Source organism: Patagioenas fasciata, chromosome 27, assembly GCF_037038585.1.
Source record: "Patagioenas fasciata isolate bPatFas1 chromosome 27, bPatFas1.hap1, whole genome shotgun sequence".
In the NCBI taxonomy this organism is placed as follows: Eukaryota; Metazoa; Chordata; class Aves; order Columbiformes; family Columbidae; genus Patagioenas; species Patagioenas fasciata.
Window position 1 is genome coordinate 5,058,759 of NC_092546.1, and position 15,824 is coordinate 5,074,582.

Below are 15,824 nucleotides of genomic sequence, written 5' to 3' on the forward strand. Positions count from 1 at the left end.
TTGATTGGCTGTTGGGGGCTGCTCATGCGCAGAACGGGGAGGGCGGGCGGCCTGATATGGGAGGCGGCGGCACCGGGCCCGTGTCTGCTGCGTATCGGCGCTCGGTAACAGGGGGAACGGGATCGGACAGGGGCGAGCGACTGGGGTTTGGGTGAGGGTGGCGAGGGGTGGCCTGCCCTCAGCGCGGCGGGAGTCCCCTGGGCGGGGGCGCTGGGCCCGCGTCCCTCTGGCCCCCGGCGGTCACCTCACGGCAGCTCGGCCCACGCCGCCCGGCGGGAAACCGGGGGGAACCGACGGAGGTGGAGCTGTTGGGGCCTCGCAGTGTCCCTGCCCCGCGGTTCGGTGCTCAGGGAGGCACTAACGGCTCCTCCTCGCTGTGTTTGGGTCACAGGACCGCGTTCCAGCGTGCGGGGAAAGCACGAGTCCTGGGCTCTGTAAGTACCGGAGCGTTTCCTTAAAGGGTCTTTCTTAAAACCTTTCAGGTTTTCAGCTTTTCCCCTTCTTTCCTTTCCATCCATAAAGTTTGAAAATAGACTGAGCCATGTCACAACTACTCATGCCCTTCCCCATGTGATGTATTGAAAGGAATGGTGGAGAAACTTGTGTTATTTACATCAAATTAAGGCACTAGAAGAAATCTGTGAGAATTCTGTAGTCGGTCTGTTTAGGTTATAGTTGTAAATTGCTTAAAACAGGTGCAGGGTGGGGGGATCTGTGGGGTGTGAGTGGCACCATTGTCGGGGTTCGGTAGCAGGAGCTGCAGAGTGTGACGGAATTTACTGGGTTATTTGTGACAGAATTTTCTGGACTTACATGCTCAGTGAGACCTGATGTTGTACAGTCACACGATAAAATATTAGAGCATAAACTTGGAGAATGCATGCAAAGTGATATTACTCCAGTGATCTCAAAGGTAATATGATATGTAGCTGTAATAATGTGTTCTGCTTAAGTCCTGTATTTCTTTTAAAAAAAGACAAAAATGGAGGAAGTGTCAGGCAACTTTTTTATCCCCTTTGTATTCAGAGCACACTGGAATTTCCCTCTTCTACGTGAAGCACAATCATGAGAGAGCAAGAGTACATTCTTTGCATGTGGAAGAAGCGTTTATGGCCAGCAAAGGTAAAGTAGATTCACAAATGAGGGAAAGATTGTGAGTGTAACTTAGAAATGAATTAAATGTAGTAGAGAGTAAGTAAGAGATGCTCATAAATGTATCTGTGCTTTGAAAAAGAGCTGATCTGTAAAGACCCTGATGTGGAAGATCAGTTGGTTCAGTGCTGCTCATATCGAAAAATGTTTAGATCTCTCCTATAGTCCAACAGACTTGGTCAAGGATTTTGCATATGTGGTTAATTTTGTTCTGCAATGCAGGTTTTGTGCAAAAGTGAAGTTGCTGGGAAAACATCTAACGGGAAGGAGAAGGCGTCTTTTGAAGTTGAAATACTTGGCCTGGAAAAACAGTTAAGTGTCCTTGTTATTGCTGCATATTTGTGCTCTTAGTCATTAAAAAAAGTCCCTTTATCTGAAGATATCTGTGAAATGAGATCATTGGTTTGCAGGGGATTAGATGGGTAACCCAAGACCTGTTGATTTTTTAGAGCTGGCCATATTGTGTCGTGGAACATCCATAGACAATGTGCTGACTCTTAGCTCAGGCATTCTCCGTGTGGCTTTTTTTGACTTTGTAACTTCTAAAAGGAGTGGATTTGGGGGTAAAAACATTGCTGGTTTATTGCTGGGTGAGTGGTGCTGAGCGCTGCGGTGGGTTTAGTTGGCTTTGCTGTGCTTTCAGAGTCCGCGTGAGCCGCTCGGATGCTGTTCCTCTAAAGGAAGATCGTATCGAAAGCATCGCTTCCAGCTTAGGTGAGGATGTGTCAAAGTATTTGCTGCCTTGTGTGTGTTCTGAACGGAAAATATACGCAGTCTGAATGGAAAATACACACAAAATCTCAGTCTGTGAATAATAGTTAAGCACTTGGCTCCCCCTTTATTGAGGTGTTTTCTTTGCATTGCTTTTCCCCCTCTTTCCTTTCTATCCATAAAGTGTGAAAATAGACTGAACCACGTCACAGCTACTCATGCTCTTCCCTGTGTGGTGTATTGGAAGGAATGGGGAAGAAACTTGTGTTATTTACATCAAATTAAGGCATTAGAAGCTTGTGCTTTGACTTAAGAATCACAGATAATTTCAGTGTCAAGGTGCATGTTAAACAAAAGATTTACTATAAATAAAATCTGTTATTTCTTATATACAAAGAAAGCTTATTGCATTTATTGCGTGTTCTTCTTCATCAGCTCAAAGGAATAATTCGAGTGAGGCTGTGGAAGAGCTGAAATATCGCCGTTCTCTTAAAATTGCCCTGGATATTTTGAATCAAAATGACTCAGCCAGACAAGTGCCACCTTCAGAAGGACCAAACCCTCTGCTGTCACAGGAGAACAACGTGGGATCTCCCCCATCTACCCCGGGTCGCAGGTGTCAATCACTCGTTCACGCCAGAGAAAAGCAGGAGCCTGAGGCTTCTAGGAAGAAAAAAGAACGAAGAAATAACCCCAGCCTGAAGACTGATGCAAAACCCCTAATCCAGAAGGGTTCTTCTGTTTTGGAAGAGGGAACAAACCCTCCCGAGTGCGATGCTGGGGACTTGCGTGATACATCAAACTCAGAGAGGCCAAATTGCAGAACACCAGAATCAAAATCATTACTGAGACTGAAAAAAAATGAGCCTGGATTATCAACCAAGCCTAAAGCAGGAAGCAAAGTCTCCCTGAAGCCCAAGGAGGAAAAAAGCAAGCAAGGGAGAAAAAGCTGCAGAGGTGCAGAGTTCTCTGTGGTGGGTGGGGGTGATTTCCCCGAGGGTCAAGCGCAGCCCCTTGCTGGGGAGGGGTCTCCTCTCTCCCTCCCCTGCGTGTCTGACACCGCAGTACCTGCCAGGACCAGCGCTGGAGGTCGAATGGTGCCGGATTCCTCTTGTAAAAGTGCCTCAGATGGCTTGGAAAGAAGCATCAGTTGTGAGAGCGACAGTCTAGCGAAGCAATTGGATGGAAGGAAAAAGCCAGTGGCTTTAAAACAGATGAATGGGGAGCGAGAGATCAGTGCAGCTGCGGCCTCATCCAGGAAAAGGAAGAGCAGGAATTGCCCTGAACCTTCACGTGAGCCGTCAAACCACTCGCAGGAGGAAAATAACAATACGGCAGACGTGGTCGTGAATAAAGTGAAGCAGTTTCAGCTGCCGGACTTTGAGGAAGATGAAGGTGGGCATGGCGCTTGGGAGGGGAAAACTGGTGTGATTGCTGAGTGCTGTGACTCATCTCAGAATGTCACGCTGCTTTTGTGAACGGGCCTTGAGCTGCATTCCTTTTAAGATTTGGAGCAGCAAACAGTGCAGTCGCTTTACTGCTGGCTACAAACCGATTTTGTGTGGAGGTTGTCTGGAGTCGTTCAGGGTTTTGCCCTGAAAAGCTGAGATTCTCACCCTGCACTAGATCACCTAATTTCTCATGGAGGTGGCTTTTTTCCTGCTGTCTCGCCAAGGGCGAAGGTCAATTTAGAGATGAGATGGTGTCAGTAAAGGAGTGGAGTTCTGAAAGCTGCCTGTTCTCATTCCTTTCCCTTTTTCATCTTTATTCCTGTTATTAGGCAGAGACCAAGCGTGTGCGCGGTGTCACAGACCCGGGTGTCGCAGTGACGTATGGCTCTGGGGTCACTCAGTTTTGTGTTTTGCCTGTTCTGAAGCCGATGCTTTTCAAATCCCTGTTCCCCGCTCCTGACTGCGGGTTCCTGCTGCTTTTGGCAGGGCTGGAACCCTCCGATCTGACTTCAAAGATCGTTGCCTCGGAGAGTCTCTCTGGTCTCTCAGCTCTGGTAGACGAAGAAGAGGAGGATGAAGAGCTGCCCAGTATTTTATCACATCAAGGTGAGACATCAGTGTACATCTATGAGACTTTTTCACCCAAAATGGGTGTGCGCTTTTAGGATGTGTGCGCTTCTTGTTTGCTGACAAACTCTGGTAATGAACCTGACCTTTCTAGAAAGTGGAGCTTGCTTTGGTTGAGCTGGGAATAAAATTCATGTATTGGTTGCCCCAGAAAGGCTGCTTGAAACAGAGTGAAATGTGAATTGCTGTGAAACTGGGATGGAAATATCCAAGCTCCTGTTTTCAGAACTGCCCATGCTGCATTTTGAGTGTGTGGAGGATGCTCTGTCACCTCAATTAAAACCTCTGAAAGCATTGAATTGAAACTCCTGAAAGAGGGCGAGCAAACTGTCTTTTCTTAAATAAAAATGACTTTGTTTTTCATTGCAGAGCCACAGCCGATTGAGGAAGGGATTCTGGTGTGGTGCAAGCTGCGGAGGTATCCGTACTGGCCAGCTGTGGTAAGAGCTGCTCGCTGCCTCTTCCTGGAAATGGGCAAGATCTTCCAGTAGAAGCATTCCAAAGATCATAAAAGTGGATTATACATGTGCACGTGAAAAGTAAATGTCATTAATTCACATGGTGTTTGGAGCAAAGGGCGAGTACTGAGCCCTTACAGCTTGTAACCTGAATTAGAGCAGCTGCACCCAACTAATGAAAGAAAGAGGATGGGTCCTTGTGCACTAACAAAACGCTCCTTTGGGCTAACTTCATTTTTCTTGTTTGTGTAACTTCCTTAAAGTATGGGGTATGGTGGATAACATCGGTGGGGAATGTTCCTGCCCTGTGAGTGTGGTGGGACCGCAGGATGCTGATGAGACTTTATCCTTTCGACAGGTAAAAAACGTGAGGCGGAAGCACAGAAAGGCTTGTGTGCTCCTGATAGAAGGGAATACAAACGACAAGAAAAAAGGGTAAATGTTGCGCATTCTGGTCACATTCTGAACTTTCAGTTTCTTTTAGTCAGCGTCCTGTGCTCTTTTCCTGGTATGGGGCAATAACACCCTGTTGAAGCCGAGGTTGATTGCAGAAGGAGCGAGGGACCAAGCGAGGGAAGGGTTTGCAGGGACAGGCTGGTGTTGATGTGAAGAGCTGCTACTTGTATAAGAAACTGAAATAGAAAGGGCTGGGGACAGCTGCTGGTTTTCTGCGTGTGGTGCCCAGACTCTGGAAACACAGGCCTGCCTGTGGTTTTGTTGCAAAACCAGGGACTTGTAATTTGTTAAAAGATTCTGCAGTTTTAGCTCATTATGAAAACCAAAACTAATAAAACCTGTGTTCCAGAGTTCCTTATAAAACTGGGTTTTCAGGGAGGCGTAGGACTGCAGTGGATAAACAGACGTGCCCTGACTCTGTTTCTTTGTTTCTTTAAGTTTCTCAGTACCTCTTCGGAATCTGAAGCACTTTGATTGTGAAGAGAAGCAGGACCTCATAGTGAGTATTTCCTGGAACGTGTCACTGCAAGTTGTTGGGGAAAGTGCAAGTAAACTCTGATTCATTATCTTAAATCATTATCATTATTGTTAGCCACCTCTGATCCCTGGTTAGTGTCCTGGATCTAAAAGCTTCAACAGGATTCTCTTTTTAAGGCTGTAAATGGTTCTTGTTTTGTAGAACCGAGCCAAAGAAGGTTATCGCCAAGAAATCGAGTGGTGTATTCGCCTGATTTCTGACTATCGAATCAGAGTGGGTAAGCGGATGGGGTAGATGGTGCCATCCAGTCTGAGAAAAGACAACACCAAAACCCTCAGCTTATTTATGTTGGCTTCATAAACTGATAAATACCCTGTTTTGGGCTTTTTAGGTTGCCATTCTTTTACGGGGTCCTTCTTGGAATACTTTGCTGCTGATATCAGTAAGTTAATTCATTATCTTTTCGTATTGTTCTCTTGGTAGGTGAGTTTGGCTCTAACACTGAGTTAAGCACCAGACCCAGTGAGGGGAGAACTATTAAAATTACTGCACAGTGTTGTTGCACTCTAAGGCTTTTCAGTCCCAAAACGAAAGTTTAGTAAATATTGGTTGTTACAGACAGTTAACTGGTTAATTCACGCTGTCAAGTTCATTTCTTTGATAGGAGAGGGAGAAAAACTTTGCTCTTATCAAGGAAGTCCCTTCTATCTAAGTCTATGTGTGAGAAAACCCTTTGTTTTGGCTATTTAAGCACAAATGATTGTGGCTTTTCTCTCAGGCTACCCGGTCAGAAAGGAGGGTTATCACGGGTTAGCCCAAATGACCTTTCCAAACACGGCGGAGGAAGACGTTGAAGAGTCTTCACCAGAAACCTCCCCTCAGAAACCCTGCAAGAAGCTCCTTCCTGACAGGACAAGGGCCGCCAGAGATAAAGCCAATAAGAAGATCGTGGAGTTCATTGTGAAGACCAAGGGGGCCGAGGAGCATCTCTTGGCTATTTTGAAGAGCAGGAAGCAGTCGCGGTGGCTGAAGGAGTTCCGCAGTTCCAGGCAGTACGTCACCTGCGTCGAAACCTATTTAGAGGATGAAGAGCAACTCGACCTGGTGGTGAACTACTTGAAGGAGGTTTATCGTGGAATAGACACTAAAAACCTGCACCGAATAAACGGAGATGGCATCAAATTTATTTCCGATGTCCTTTTGCCTGAAGTAAGTGAACACGGAATGCTCCGTGAATGTTTAAGTAACGCTAGTGTTAGTGGCAGAGCACGAGCTTCTGTAGAAACTAAATGGAAAATGTGGTTATAAAAATACTCCTGGGGATGTTAAAGAGCAAGTTTATATTATTTAAGAACTTGAGGGACACAACAAGTGGTTTTCTGAAGTGGCAGAGGAACCTTATTCCACAAACGTGCTTGACTGCTGAGACAGTTTCAAATTGCTGGTTATAATTTAGCTTTTTTTCATGAGTGTAAATGAGCTCAATACTTTTCTAGGCCATCATTTATGCGATTTCTGCTCTGGATGACATCGATTACAAGAAGGCAGAGGAGAAATACATCAAAGGACCATCTGTGAGCAAAAGGTATCTTGTTATTTTTAGTGTTCTCTGAATTTTTCTTACTGCTTTACTGTTTCTATGGAAAAACGGGAGTATGAGGGCGGGAGGGTTCAGTGTCCTCCCTCCTGCAAGGCCGAGCTGTCTAACAAAATGGTTAAACCTGGGAAACGTTGTTGCAGAGTTACTGTGACACCCTGTTTAACGTGTCAAGATTGTTCCTACAGGAGAACTTTCGATTTCTTTTCAGGGAGCGGGAAATATTTGACGAAGAAATTCTGGAAAGGAAAAGGTGGAAGAGCAAAGCAGCGTCTGCCGACAGCGCATGAGTGGCGGCGCGGACTCGGTCACCCTGGCGCTGAGTGTATATAACCAAGCAGTTATCTGTATAAAATGTGGAATTCTCGCTTTTTGAAATCCGTGTGTATATTTTCAAAGCTGTAGCCGTTCTCACGCTGTTGGCTGCAGCTGCATCCTCAGCCCTTGCTCTCCATTAATCTCCCCGGGGCTCGCGTTGCTTCCCCGGCTGTGCCGCGTCGAGCTGCCCGTGACAGACGCTGCTTCACGCGGAGCTTGTGCAAACAGCACGTGTTTCGCTCCTTGGTGTAATGTGGAGTTTGGTATGAATTATTTTGGCCAAATACGTGACAAAGGAAGGGCTTTTGTCCTCGGGAGTTACGTGCCCAGTGCCTTCCCGGCTGCTGACCGCACGGGTTTCCCCTCTGCGGATGTTCCCGGTGGGTTTGACTGTTCTTGCTTGATATCTCAACAGGTGGGGAAAGAACCCAGTACCTAGTGATGCGATCAGAATAGCAAAGGCTTCACTTTTTGTCCTGATAGGATGATGAAAAATCAGTAGGCGAGGAATCCAAAAATCACTTTTCCATGCAAAAGTGGAACCGTTCTGAGCGCTGGTTTAATGTTTGAGGCCAGGATTTTAGGAACTCGTCTAATTGTCTTTTTCTCTCTAAGTGTCAAATCTAATCAAGTGTGGTTCCCTCCCAGCTCTTGCTCAAGGTCTCTGGCAGCCTGAGAACTGAGAACTCGTGGTCCTGCAAGCTCGTGCTAAAAGACCAATGATTTTATTTTTCTACATAATAATGAAAATGTGATCTACTTGCTTGTCCAATAGAAACCAAGATGAATTGAAGTTAAGTTGAAATGTATATTGGGATACAGATGTGTATTCTGGCTATAGTAATTACCTGAATATATTTTATTTACACTTCTAATGAATTTATGAATTTGGAATCCTTCTGTTATTGAAGTGCCATTCCCAGGTACATAAACCATAGGAATAGGACAGGTTCTTTATTTTCATTGCCACTTGTGGGAAGGGGGGACGCGTTTCCCGTGACAGAACAAACATTCAATGAGGAGGTGACAGCAGGAGCTGGTGCTGCAGGAGCTCTTTGTGACTCTGAGACTGGTGTCTCCTCAGCTTCCTGCTTGAAGTGTGGGGATGCTTCTTAAAATACACTAAATATTAAGAGTCTTCAGAGGGCCCCAGAGCTCCTCCCTCCCTTTGCTGTTATCTCAGCCCTCCCTTCTCGTTCTCCTTTGATTCAACGTGGACAGGTTCTGATTCTAGGAATCGGCGTCTTCGACCCCTCTCAACCATTGGAACCTGGCGTTGGAGGTCACTATTCATACCTCAAGATGAATTAGTCCCGTGATGTACAGAATTATGTGGTCTTAAATGAATTAAAGGTGGATGAAGTGAATCAGAGGCTCGTCATTGCTTTTTGTTTGACTGTGCTCACTTATTTCAAATGCTGATTTTGAGCCCTGGTCTTTGGTACCACCAGGCAGATGATTTTACATCTGCTGCAGATCAGTTTTGTGTATCAGATAAAACTGTAGTACCATGTTTCAGTTGCATGATTTCACTTTATATTCAACATAGGGGTGAGTACAAGAGAACAAACTTACTCTTTGCTGTTCTCTTGCTTCATTTCATGTGGGGATTTGCCAACATCCCTGTTGATTGCTGCCTGTTCAAGGGGCTGCCTGCCCTGTCCCTGCTGCTGCTTCTCTGTGCTCCTGGGATATTAAAAAGAACCGGACCGCGATTTGGGGAGGGGGTGACGCGTTCACCGGCGCCCCAAAATACGGGGGGTGGTATTGGGGGAACAGTGGCTTTTGCAGCCCCAGGCCCAGCAGGAAAAAGAGCATCTGCCGAAACCCGGGATCGAACCAGGGACCTTTAGATCTTCAGTCTAACGCTCTCCCAACTGAGCTATTTCGGCTGCGTGAAGGCGCGTCCGCCCCCCCCTCCCGTCACCCCCCGGTGGGGCCGGGCCCGGCGGGGGTGGGGACCGGGGACCGCGCACCGGGCGGGGCGGCGGTTGGGCCCGGCCGGGGCGGGACGCGGGGCCGGGACGCGGCGGGGCCGGCCGGTACCGGCGCGGTGCCGCTGCCCACAGCGGCGGATACAGCGGGGGCGGCGGCAGCGCGGTCTCTGTGGCGCAATCGGTTAGCGCGTTCGGCTGTTAACCGAAAGGTTGGTGGTTCGAGCCCACCCAGGGACGGTCGCTTTATTTTCATTTTCCCGCTCCCTCCGGGGCTCTGCGGCACCGAGGTGCAGCCGCCGCCTTCCCCGCTTCGCTTCGCCGCGGGTTGGAGCCGCAGCCCGGCGGGTTTCCGCGGAACACTCTGCCCCGTCCCGCGTTCCCCGCCGGGCGCAATGAGGCGACGCACCGGGGCCGCGCCGGGGCCGCTTGGTGGGTGCACCGCGCCCAGAGGTTGCCTGAAGGGCTGTGGGAGAGATGGCGGCGCTGGGCGGTGAGCGGGACCGGGGACGGGGGAGCGGCCTCGGCCCCTGCGGGGGGACCGGGAGGGAGCGCTGAGGGCGGACAGGGCCGGGCTGGGGGCTCCGGGGCGCGGCGGGACCCGCAGCTCCGCGGGGGTGACTCGTCCGGGGTTGTCCCTGTCCCCTCCGGGCCGCCTCTCTCCCCGGTCCGGGTCGTTCGCTGTCCCCGTTATGGTTCCGCTGGAGCTGAGCTCTCCCGTGCTCTCTCCTTGCAGGTTTTCGCCTCTCTGGGCGCAGCGTCCTGGCCTGGCGGTGAGAACCGGGGCGGGACCCCCGTGCGGGGGCCGGGGCGTCGGTTCCCGGGGGCTCGGTTCCCGGGGGCTCGGTTCCCGGGGGGTGGGTTACCGGAGGGTCGGTTCCCGGGGGCTTGGTTCCCGGGGGGTCGGTTCCCGGAGGGTCGGTTCCCGGGGGGGCTGTGCGACCGTGTCACACACACGGGGCTGCGCCGGCTTTTCCGTGTCCCCAGGCCCGCTGCGGTGACATCTGCTCCCGCTCGGCTGCTCCATCCGACACCAGCGGCCGGTGGCACCGACAGGTAACTCTGGGTCCCCCCCACCGGGAGCTGCGGGGAGGGGAGTTTGTGTTCGCTGTAGCTCTCCCGCATACCCAAGACAATCTTGTCTTCCCTCTTCAAAGCCAACAGGCGAATCTGAGCCCATCAGACCCTCTAATTTGGGTTCGGCAAACAGTGGGGGCTCTGTCTGGGCAACAAACTGCACAGATCCCCCCACAATGTGGAAGAAAACCCGTTATAGCCACATCTGCAGGGGTGGCAGAGGGTGAGGTTGTCCGTAAGCAACGTGGGTTCTTTATGGGCTCACAGTTCTTCAAGACTCATGATTGTATCCTGCAGTTACACTAAATAATTGGAGGCTGATGCTCCTGTGCTGTTTGTCCTCAGCTCTCTCCAAGTGCAGCAGAAGGGCTCGGCCGTCGTTCAGAAAAAATCCTACGTCCCCACCAGCAAGGGCGAATATATCGTCACCAAGCTCGATGACCTGGTCAACTGGGCGCGGAGGGTGAGTGGCTGAACCCGGTGTGCTCGCTGCGGGGAAACGGTGTCAAATGCCTTGAGGCGCCGGTGGGAAATGGATTCGAGCCATCTCCTCCGGATAAAAATAAGTTTGGAGTTCTCTACAGGGAGGTTGTTGGGTTTCTCAGCCAGGGGGTGACATTTGGGTGTGTGTTGGTGGGGACTGGTGTGCGGGACAGCAGAGCACAAACAGCCGGAGGCTGCACAAGCGACGCTGCCCTGAGCCCCGTGTGCTTTGTCCTGCTTGGGTTTGGCTTTTCCTCTCCCCACCGCCCCTGTGTGGGGTTCCTGAGGTGGTTCCTTGAGCATCGTGAGACATCAAGACTCCGCATCTTTGGACATGTTCAGCTGCAGACACACAGATCTCTGCGCCTCAGGTCTTGCTCTCCTGCACAACAGACGCCGCTTTGATTTGTGAAGCTCTGGCTAAACAGACATTGAAGTTTTTCTTGCTCTGTTTCCTTTCCTGACCAACTCTTTGAGCCACCCGCGCAGCCCCAGCTCCCGCGTTCTCGGCCGTAACGCGCGTCTCTCCCCCCGCAGAGCTCCCTGTGGCCGATGACGTTCGGGCTGGCGTGCTGCGCCGTGGAGATGATGCACATGGCGGCCCCTCGCTACGACATGGACCGCTTCGGGGTGGTGTTCCGAGCCAGCCCCCGCCAAGCCGACGTCATGATCGTGGCCGGCACCCTGACAAATAAAATGGCTCCGGCTCTTCGGAAGGTACCGACGGCGGCGGCCACGGGTGCTGGGTGTGAACGGGGAGGGCTCTGATGTGTCTGTGTCCCGCAGGTCTATGACCAGATGCCGGAGCCGCGCTACGTGGTCTCCATGGGGAGGTGAGTGCTGGGGTGTCCCTGTCACCTTGTGCTTCACGGGAGAAATCCGGTGTGAGCGGGAAGATGGAGGGAGGGGAACCCCTTTCTTGTTTGTATTTCCAACCCCTTAAATTATATAAAGGGGCCTCGTTAGAACTGAAACATTGAGACTGCTTTATGGGGGTGAGGAGAGCAATGTCTGTTGAGTCACTGGGAGCGGCAGAGTCTTCCCAGTGAAACGTGCTGGGGTTTGTGCAGCTGGCAGAGTCCGGTCGCTTGTGTATGTCCAGAATCTCAATTTGCGGTGAGATGAAATCTGGTCCCCATGGGGCTCTGGCACCTCATTCGTCTCCCAGTGCCGCTGGGGTGACCATTTCCCCAGGACACGATGAGCTCTAGAAACGCTCTGTGCACATGTGCAGAAATCAAGGAGGGTTTGCAATAGGGAGGAAAGGACCCTCCGAATATCTGCTTTGTGAGAGTAGAGGAAACGGGTCGGTTTAGTTTAATTGGCGTGAACCTCAGTGTCGCCCCGTCCTCGCTGTCACATCTGCCGGCTGCCTCGCGGGCGCCGGGTTCACCGTCTCCTTTCCCTCCCGCGCTGAACCGCGCCGTCTCTTGCAGCTGTGCCAACGGCGGCGGTTACTACCACTACTCCTACTCGGTGGTGCGGGGCTGCGACCGCATCGTGCCGGTGGACATCTACGTGCCAGGTAGGACGGGCGAGCACCGCATTACCAGCTCTGCGGGCTGCGGTGCGCACAGGGCAGAGGGAAATCGCAGCTCTTTGGGGTGAAACCCGCGGTGTCTGGCTCTTCTGGCTCCCACCCCATGTGCCCCCCGTTTCTCCCCCAGGCTGCCCACCCACTGCTGAGGCTTTGCTGTACGGAATCCTGCAGCTGCAGAAGAAAATCAAACGGGAGAAGAGGATTCAGATCTGGTACAGGAAATAGCATCATGTTTATGACCCACTCACCGCTCGCACTCGTACGCACAATAAATCCGTGTCCTCGCACGCCTTTCAATAAAACTCTACCTGGTTAAGCTGCTCGTCTGTCTTTAGTATCTCCCTCTTACCAAAAATATTTCTACTCTTTAAACACTGAATTGATTGAATTTGATGATATTAAACATGGTTTCTGGTCTGAATAGCTTGCGAGGGAAGGAGAAGGTTTGACGTTACTATCATCATGTAAATGTCTTGCCAGAAATCTGGGGCTTGCTCTTTGGCTCTTTTAGGAAGTTTTGAGACCAACACACCAGGTGAACCCCGAGGGCTCCCCGAGCTCGTCTTCTCCTCCCCGCCTGCTTTATAATTCCTACAAAGGATCTAACAAATAATTCCTTTCTATGTGTGCACAGCAGCCAAAAAAGAATTCTATTGCTATAATGCAAGTAAAATAGTAATGCTCAAAATCAGGATGTGTCTAATAAAAGGGAAAGGTGCAGCACTCAGAGCACAGTAGGAATAAAGCAGCGTCCGGGAGTCAGGGGATGTTCCCCCATCGGCCTGGGGGAAGGAACAGAATCACACACGCTTTGGAAAGACAAACAAATTGCTCCGAAACAGCGGTGGTGTATTTCATCCCTTTTTAATGGATTTTATCCCTTTTTAATGGATTTTATCCCTTTTTAATGGATTTTATCCCTTCTGGGGAGAGAGAGGAAACGTCATCTGCGTGCAAGGAGGTCGTTGGGATCAGAACTGGGAGCAATGAAACTTCACTGGGGAGCTGCTCCGGGAGCAGCCAAAATGCCTCCAACTGCCCCATTTCCCCACCTGGTCGTGATTATTTAGCCGATTTGTGGAAAACCACCCTGTGATTTCTAAAAAGAACCCAGTTCTTAGAGGAAACGTCTTGTCCTTGGACCCCTTTCTAAAGGCTGTTGAGCTGCAGCTTCGTTGAGGTGTTTGCAGGGCGAGTTTTGGGTGGAAATGGGACAGACGGACAGACGCAGGGTGGGATGTTCCTCGCAGAGCCCAGGAGACCAGCGAGTCCGTTTGTCCCCAAGGTCTCCTAAGCACCAGGACTTCAGCCCAAGCCTCCAGATCCATCGGGTTCGATCTTCTCCCATGAGCATCAACGGAGATCAGAGCTGCTCTTCTCCTCGCAGCACGTCGTCAGCCTCTCCTCGTTAGCGCCGGGGCTCCTCAGTGCTTGAAGACGGTGGGTGTGATCATCTTGGGGAAGGAGTAGTACCGGCAGTCGCGGGGGGGGACCAGCTCCATCACCCTGGTGCTGATGTTCTCCCTCTTGAACCCGGCGTCCAGCAGGTGCCCAACCTGCGTCTCCTGCGGGAGAGGGGGGGGACGGAGCAGCAATGGCTCCATGATCCACAGCCAGTGTCGGGGGGTGGCAGAGGTGACAGGGGACCAAGCCTCACCTCAAACATCTTCTCGATGTCACTGTACTTGCCCTTCAGCAGCTCCCCCCAGGAGGTGAGGTTGCAGTAGGTGAGGACCCCCCCGGGCTGCAGCAGGCGGAACGCGTGGTCCTGCCGCGGGAATGGGGGGGCTCAGCACCCAGCCCTGCCCTGTGTGTCCCCCCGACCCGGCGGGGGGTGCTGCGCCCCACCTCGTTACCTTGATGAAGCTGAACTGGTGCGTGTGCCAGGTCTCCTCCGACAGCGGGTACGTGTCGTACAGGATCCCTGCCCGGGGACAGCGAGACCCCCGTTGGTGGGGACAGACCCCGAGGCGCTGCTGGGGGGCTGACACCCCTTTGCACCCCATGTCTCTGACCCCAGCGATGCGCTGCTCCCCGGGGACACCGGCTGCAGCCTGTCCCTGTCCCTGTCCCCACCACCATGGGCCGGGTGCTCGCCTGCACCCTGAGCTCTGCCACGGGACCCCCCTTGCCGCCCCCTCCCCGGTCCCGGCCGCGCGGTTCCTCACCACTGAAGTGCCCATCCGGCAGCGTCGGCACCACATCCTCCCACAGCCCCTTCAGGGGGACAACCTGTGACGTTACGGCAGAGCCGTGAGCGCCAGCACCACATGTCCCCCGGCAGTGCGCACCAGCACAGCCCCCCCGGCCCCCCAGACCTTGTGGGGCTGCGCCCTGGCCCACTCCTCCAGGCGCCGGAACACCCCCTCGTTGCACTCCACGATCCAGTGCTCCTGGATGTCAAACTGCTGCACCTTGGTGGCGGCGATGGCCATGCCGAAGCCAACCTCCAGCACACGGCCGCCTGGGGACGAGAGGGCAGTGGGGGGGGCTGTGACCCCCAGGGACACCAGGCAGGCTGGGCCAGCCCAGAGTTTTTCTCCAGGTCTGAACGCTGCTGCGCTCCTTTCCGGAATTGGGCTGGTTTTGGTGCGGTTTGGGTGCTGCGGTGAGGAGCTGGAGCAGCCGCAAGTCCCTATCACCGCTGTCCCCCTTTTGCACCCTGCAGTGGCCGTTGGCCCCCATTGACCTCAGGAACAAGCAGCCACTGCCAAAACCCTCCTCAAAACCCTGCACCCCCCTCCCTGCAGCCCCAGCCCCTTTGGGGAATGTGTCACCCTGACACGAGAGCACAAGTGTCACCGTCACCGCAAGGGGGGCACCGGCACCCTCAAATCGTTCATGAGAAAGCCACCTGAGCTGCACCCCACGGCTGCTCCCGTTACCCCTCGAGGCGGCCACGGTGGCCAGTGAGTGCATGTAGGGCGTCTCCCAGCGCTCCATCACCGGCTTCCCCAGGATCTCCAAGTGGGCGTCGGGGGCATCGTAAGCGGCCGCCGCGTCCCGCCACGCCGCCCGGCAATCCTCGCCCTCCGCGAAGATCGGCTCTGCCGCCCGGGCGCTCATGGCCGTGCCGCTGCAGGGAGGAAAGTCCAACCGGTGCTGGGGGAGGGAAAGGGCTGCTGGGCTCTTGGCTGGCTTTAAATAGCCAGGGCTGGGAAAGTGCTGAGTGTGCACAACGGGCTGGGGCCCCGCGGGGCAGCGGGAGCCTTATCGGGAGCAGGGGAGGCCGGAGCCACCACGCGTGCTGCCTGCGCAGTGACCGGTGCCCCATGGCCGGAGGGTGCAGGGGTCGGTGGAACCGCGCTGTGCACGGCCGGAGCGACCTGTGCTGCATCAGTGCGGCTGGGGGGACGGGGAGGAAGGGCTTGTCCTGGGGGGCTGTGCCCCACTCTGGGGCTACACACCGGGGCTGTGCCACTCTCCAGGGCCATGCGCAGGGCTTTGCGCCATGCCCTGCCAGGCACCCAGCTGTGCACGGTGTGGCCGGGGTGACCCGCACGCTTGGGCACGGCCAGGCTGCACCGGATGGGGGGAAAGGA

At 52.9% G+C, this 15,824-nt stretch overlaps 3 protein-coding genes and 2 non-coding genes across 7 annotated transcripts; 3 read left to right on the plus strand and 2 right to left on the minus strand.

The window, feature by feature from the left end:
• Positions 1-17: 17 nt before the first annotated feature.
• PWWP3A (PWWP domain containing 3A, DNA repair factor) lies at positions 18-8,615 on the plus strand. Of its 2 annotated transcripts, XM_065858509.2 has the most exons (15): positions 18-104; positions 392-434; positions 1,027-1,122; positions 1,375-1,463; positions 1,796-1,866; positions 2,299-3,258; positions 3,801-3,920; positions 4,311-4,381; positions 4,758-4,834; positions 5,294-5,354; positions 5,535-5,610; positions 5,725-5,775; positions 6,112-6,542; positions 6,830-6,918; positions 7,142-8,615. In XM_065858509.2, the coding sequence occupies exons 3-15, from the start codon at positions 1,066-1,068 to the stop codon at positions 7,218-7,220; spliced, it is 2,232 nt and encodes a 743-aa protein (XP_065714581.2). In that variant the 5' UTR covers positions 18-104; positions 392-434; positions 1,027-1,065; the 3' UTR covers positions 7,221-8,615. The 2 variants fall into 2 exon arrangements, with proteins under 2 accessions (XP_065714581.2, XP_071655732.1); XM_071799631.1 differs by lacking the exon at positions 18-104 and having other exon boundaries at positions 135-434.
• A 452-nt stretch (positions 8,616-9,067) lies between these two features.
• TRNAF-GAA (transfer RNA phenylalanine (anticodon GAA)) lies at positions 9,068-9,140 on the minus strand. The gene has a single exon. It is a non-coding gene; the product is annotated as a tRNA-Phe (tRNA).
• Positions 9,141-9,348: 208 nt separating this feature from the next.
• Positions 9,349-9,422, plus strand: TRNAN-GUU (transfer RNA asparagine (anticodon GUU)). Its single transcript has one exon. It is a non-coding gene; the product is annotated as a tRNA-Asn (tRNA).
• Positions 9,423-9,571: 149 nt separating this feature from the next.
• NDUFS7 (NADH:ubiquinone oxidoreductase core subunit S7) lies at positions 9,572-12,598 on the plus strand. Of its 2 annotated transcripts, XM_071799632.1 has the most exons (8): positions 9,572-9,675; positions 9,919-9,955; positions 10,170-10,238; positions 10,605-10,722; positions 11,280-11,459; positions 11,529-11,575; positions 12,179-12,267; positions 12,410-12,598. In XM_071799632.1, exons 1-8 carry the CDS (start codon positions 9,660-9,662, stop codon positions 12,505-12,507), a joined length of 654 nt encoding a protein of 217 aa, XP_071655733.1. In that variant the 5' UTR covers positions 9,572-9,659; the 3' UTR covers positions 12,508-12,598. The 2 variants fall into 2 exon arrangements, with proteins under 2 accessions (XP_071655733.1, XP_071655734.1); XM_071799633.1 differs by lacking the exon at positions 11,529-11,575.
• Positions 12,599-13,163: 565 nt separating this feature from the next.
• On the minus strand, positions 13,164-15,409 carry GAMT (guanidinoacetate N-methyltransferase). The gene is made up of 6 exons (XM_065858580.2): positions 15,168-15,409; positions 14,601-14,746; positions 14,451-14,514; positions 14,139-14,206; positions 13,940-14,050; positions 13,164-13,847 (listed from the first exon to the last, which is right to left on the minus strand). The coding sequence occupies exons 1-6, from the start codon at positions 15,346-15,348 to the stop codon at positions 13,707-13,709; spliced, it is 711 nt and encodes a 236-aa protein (XP_065714652.2). The 5' UTR covers positions 15,349-15,409; the 3' UTR covers positions 13,164-13,706.
• Positions 15,410-15,824: the final 415 nt, after the last annotated feature.

Coding starts and splice junctions, on each gene's coding strand:
- PWWP3A (XM_065858509.2), top strand. CDS start 1,066: ATGAGAGAGCAAGAGTACATTCTTTGCATGTGGAAGAAGCGTTTATGG. Junction 1,464..1,795: donor ATACTTGGCCTGGAAAAACA/GTTAAGTGTCCT, acceptor CTGTGCTTTCAG/AGTCCGCGTGAGCCGCTCGG. Junction 6,543..6,829: donor CCGATGTCCTTTTGCCTGAA/GTAAGTGAACAC, acceptor ATACTTTTCTAG/GCCATCATTTATGCGATTTC.
- NDUFS7 (XM_071799632.1), top strand. Junction 10,239..10,604: donor GCGGCCGGTGGCACCGACAG/GTAACTCTGGGT, acceptor GTTTGTCCTCAG/CTCTCTCCAAGTGCAGCAGA. Junction 11,460..11,528: donor TGGCTCCGGCTCTTCGGAAG/GTACCGACGGCG, acceptor TGTGTCCCGCAG/GTCTATGACCAGATGCCGGA.
- GAMT (XM_065858580.2), bottom strand. CDS start 15,348: ATGAGCGCCCGGGCGGCAGAGCCGATCTTCGCGGAGGGCGAGGATTGC. Junction 14,515..14,600: donor CCAGGGCGCAGCCCCACAAG/GTCTGGGGGGCC, acceptor GTAACGTCACAG/GTTGTCCCCCTGAAGGGGCT. Junction 14,051..14,138: donor ACCAGTTCAGCTTCATCAAG/GTAACGAGGTGG, acceptor TTCCCGCGGCAG/GACCACGCGTTCCGCCTGCT.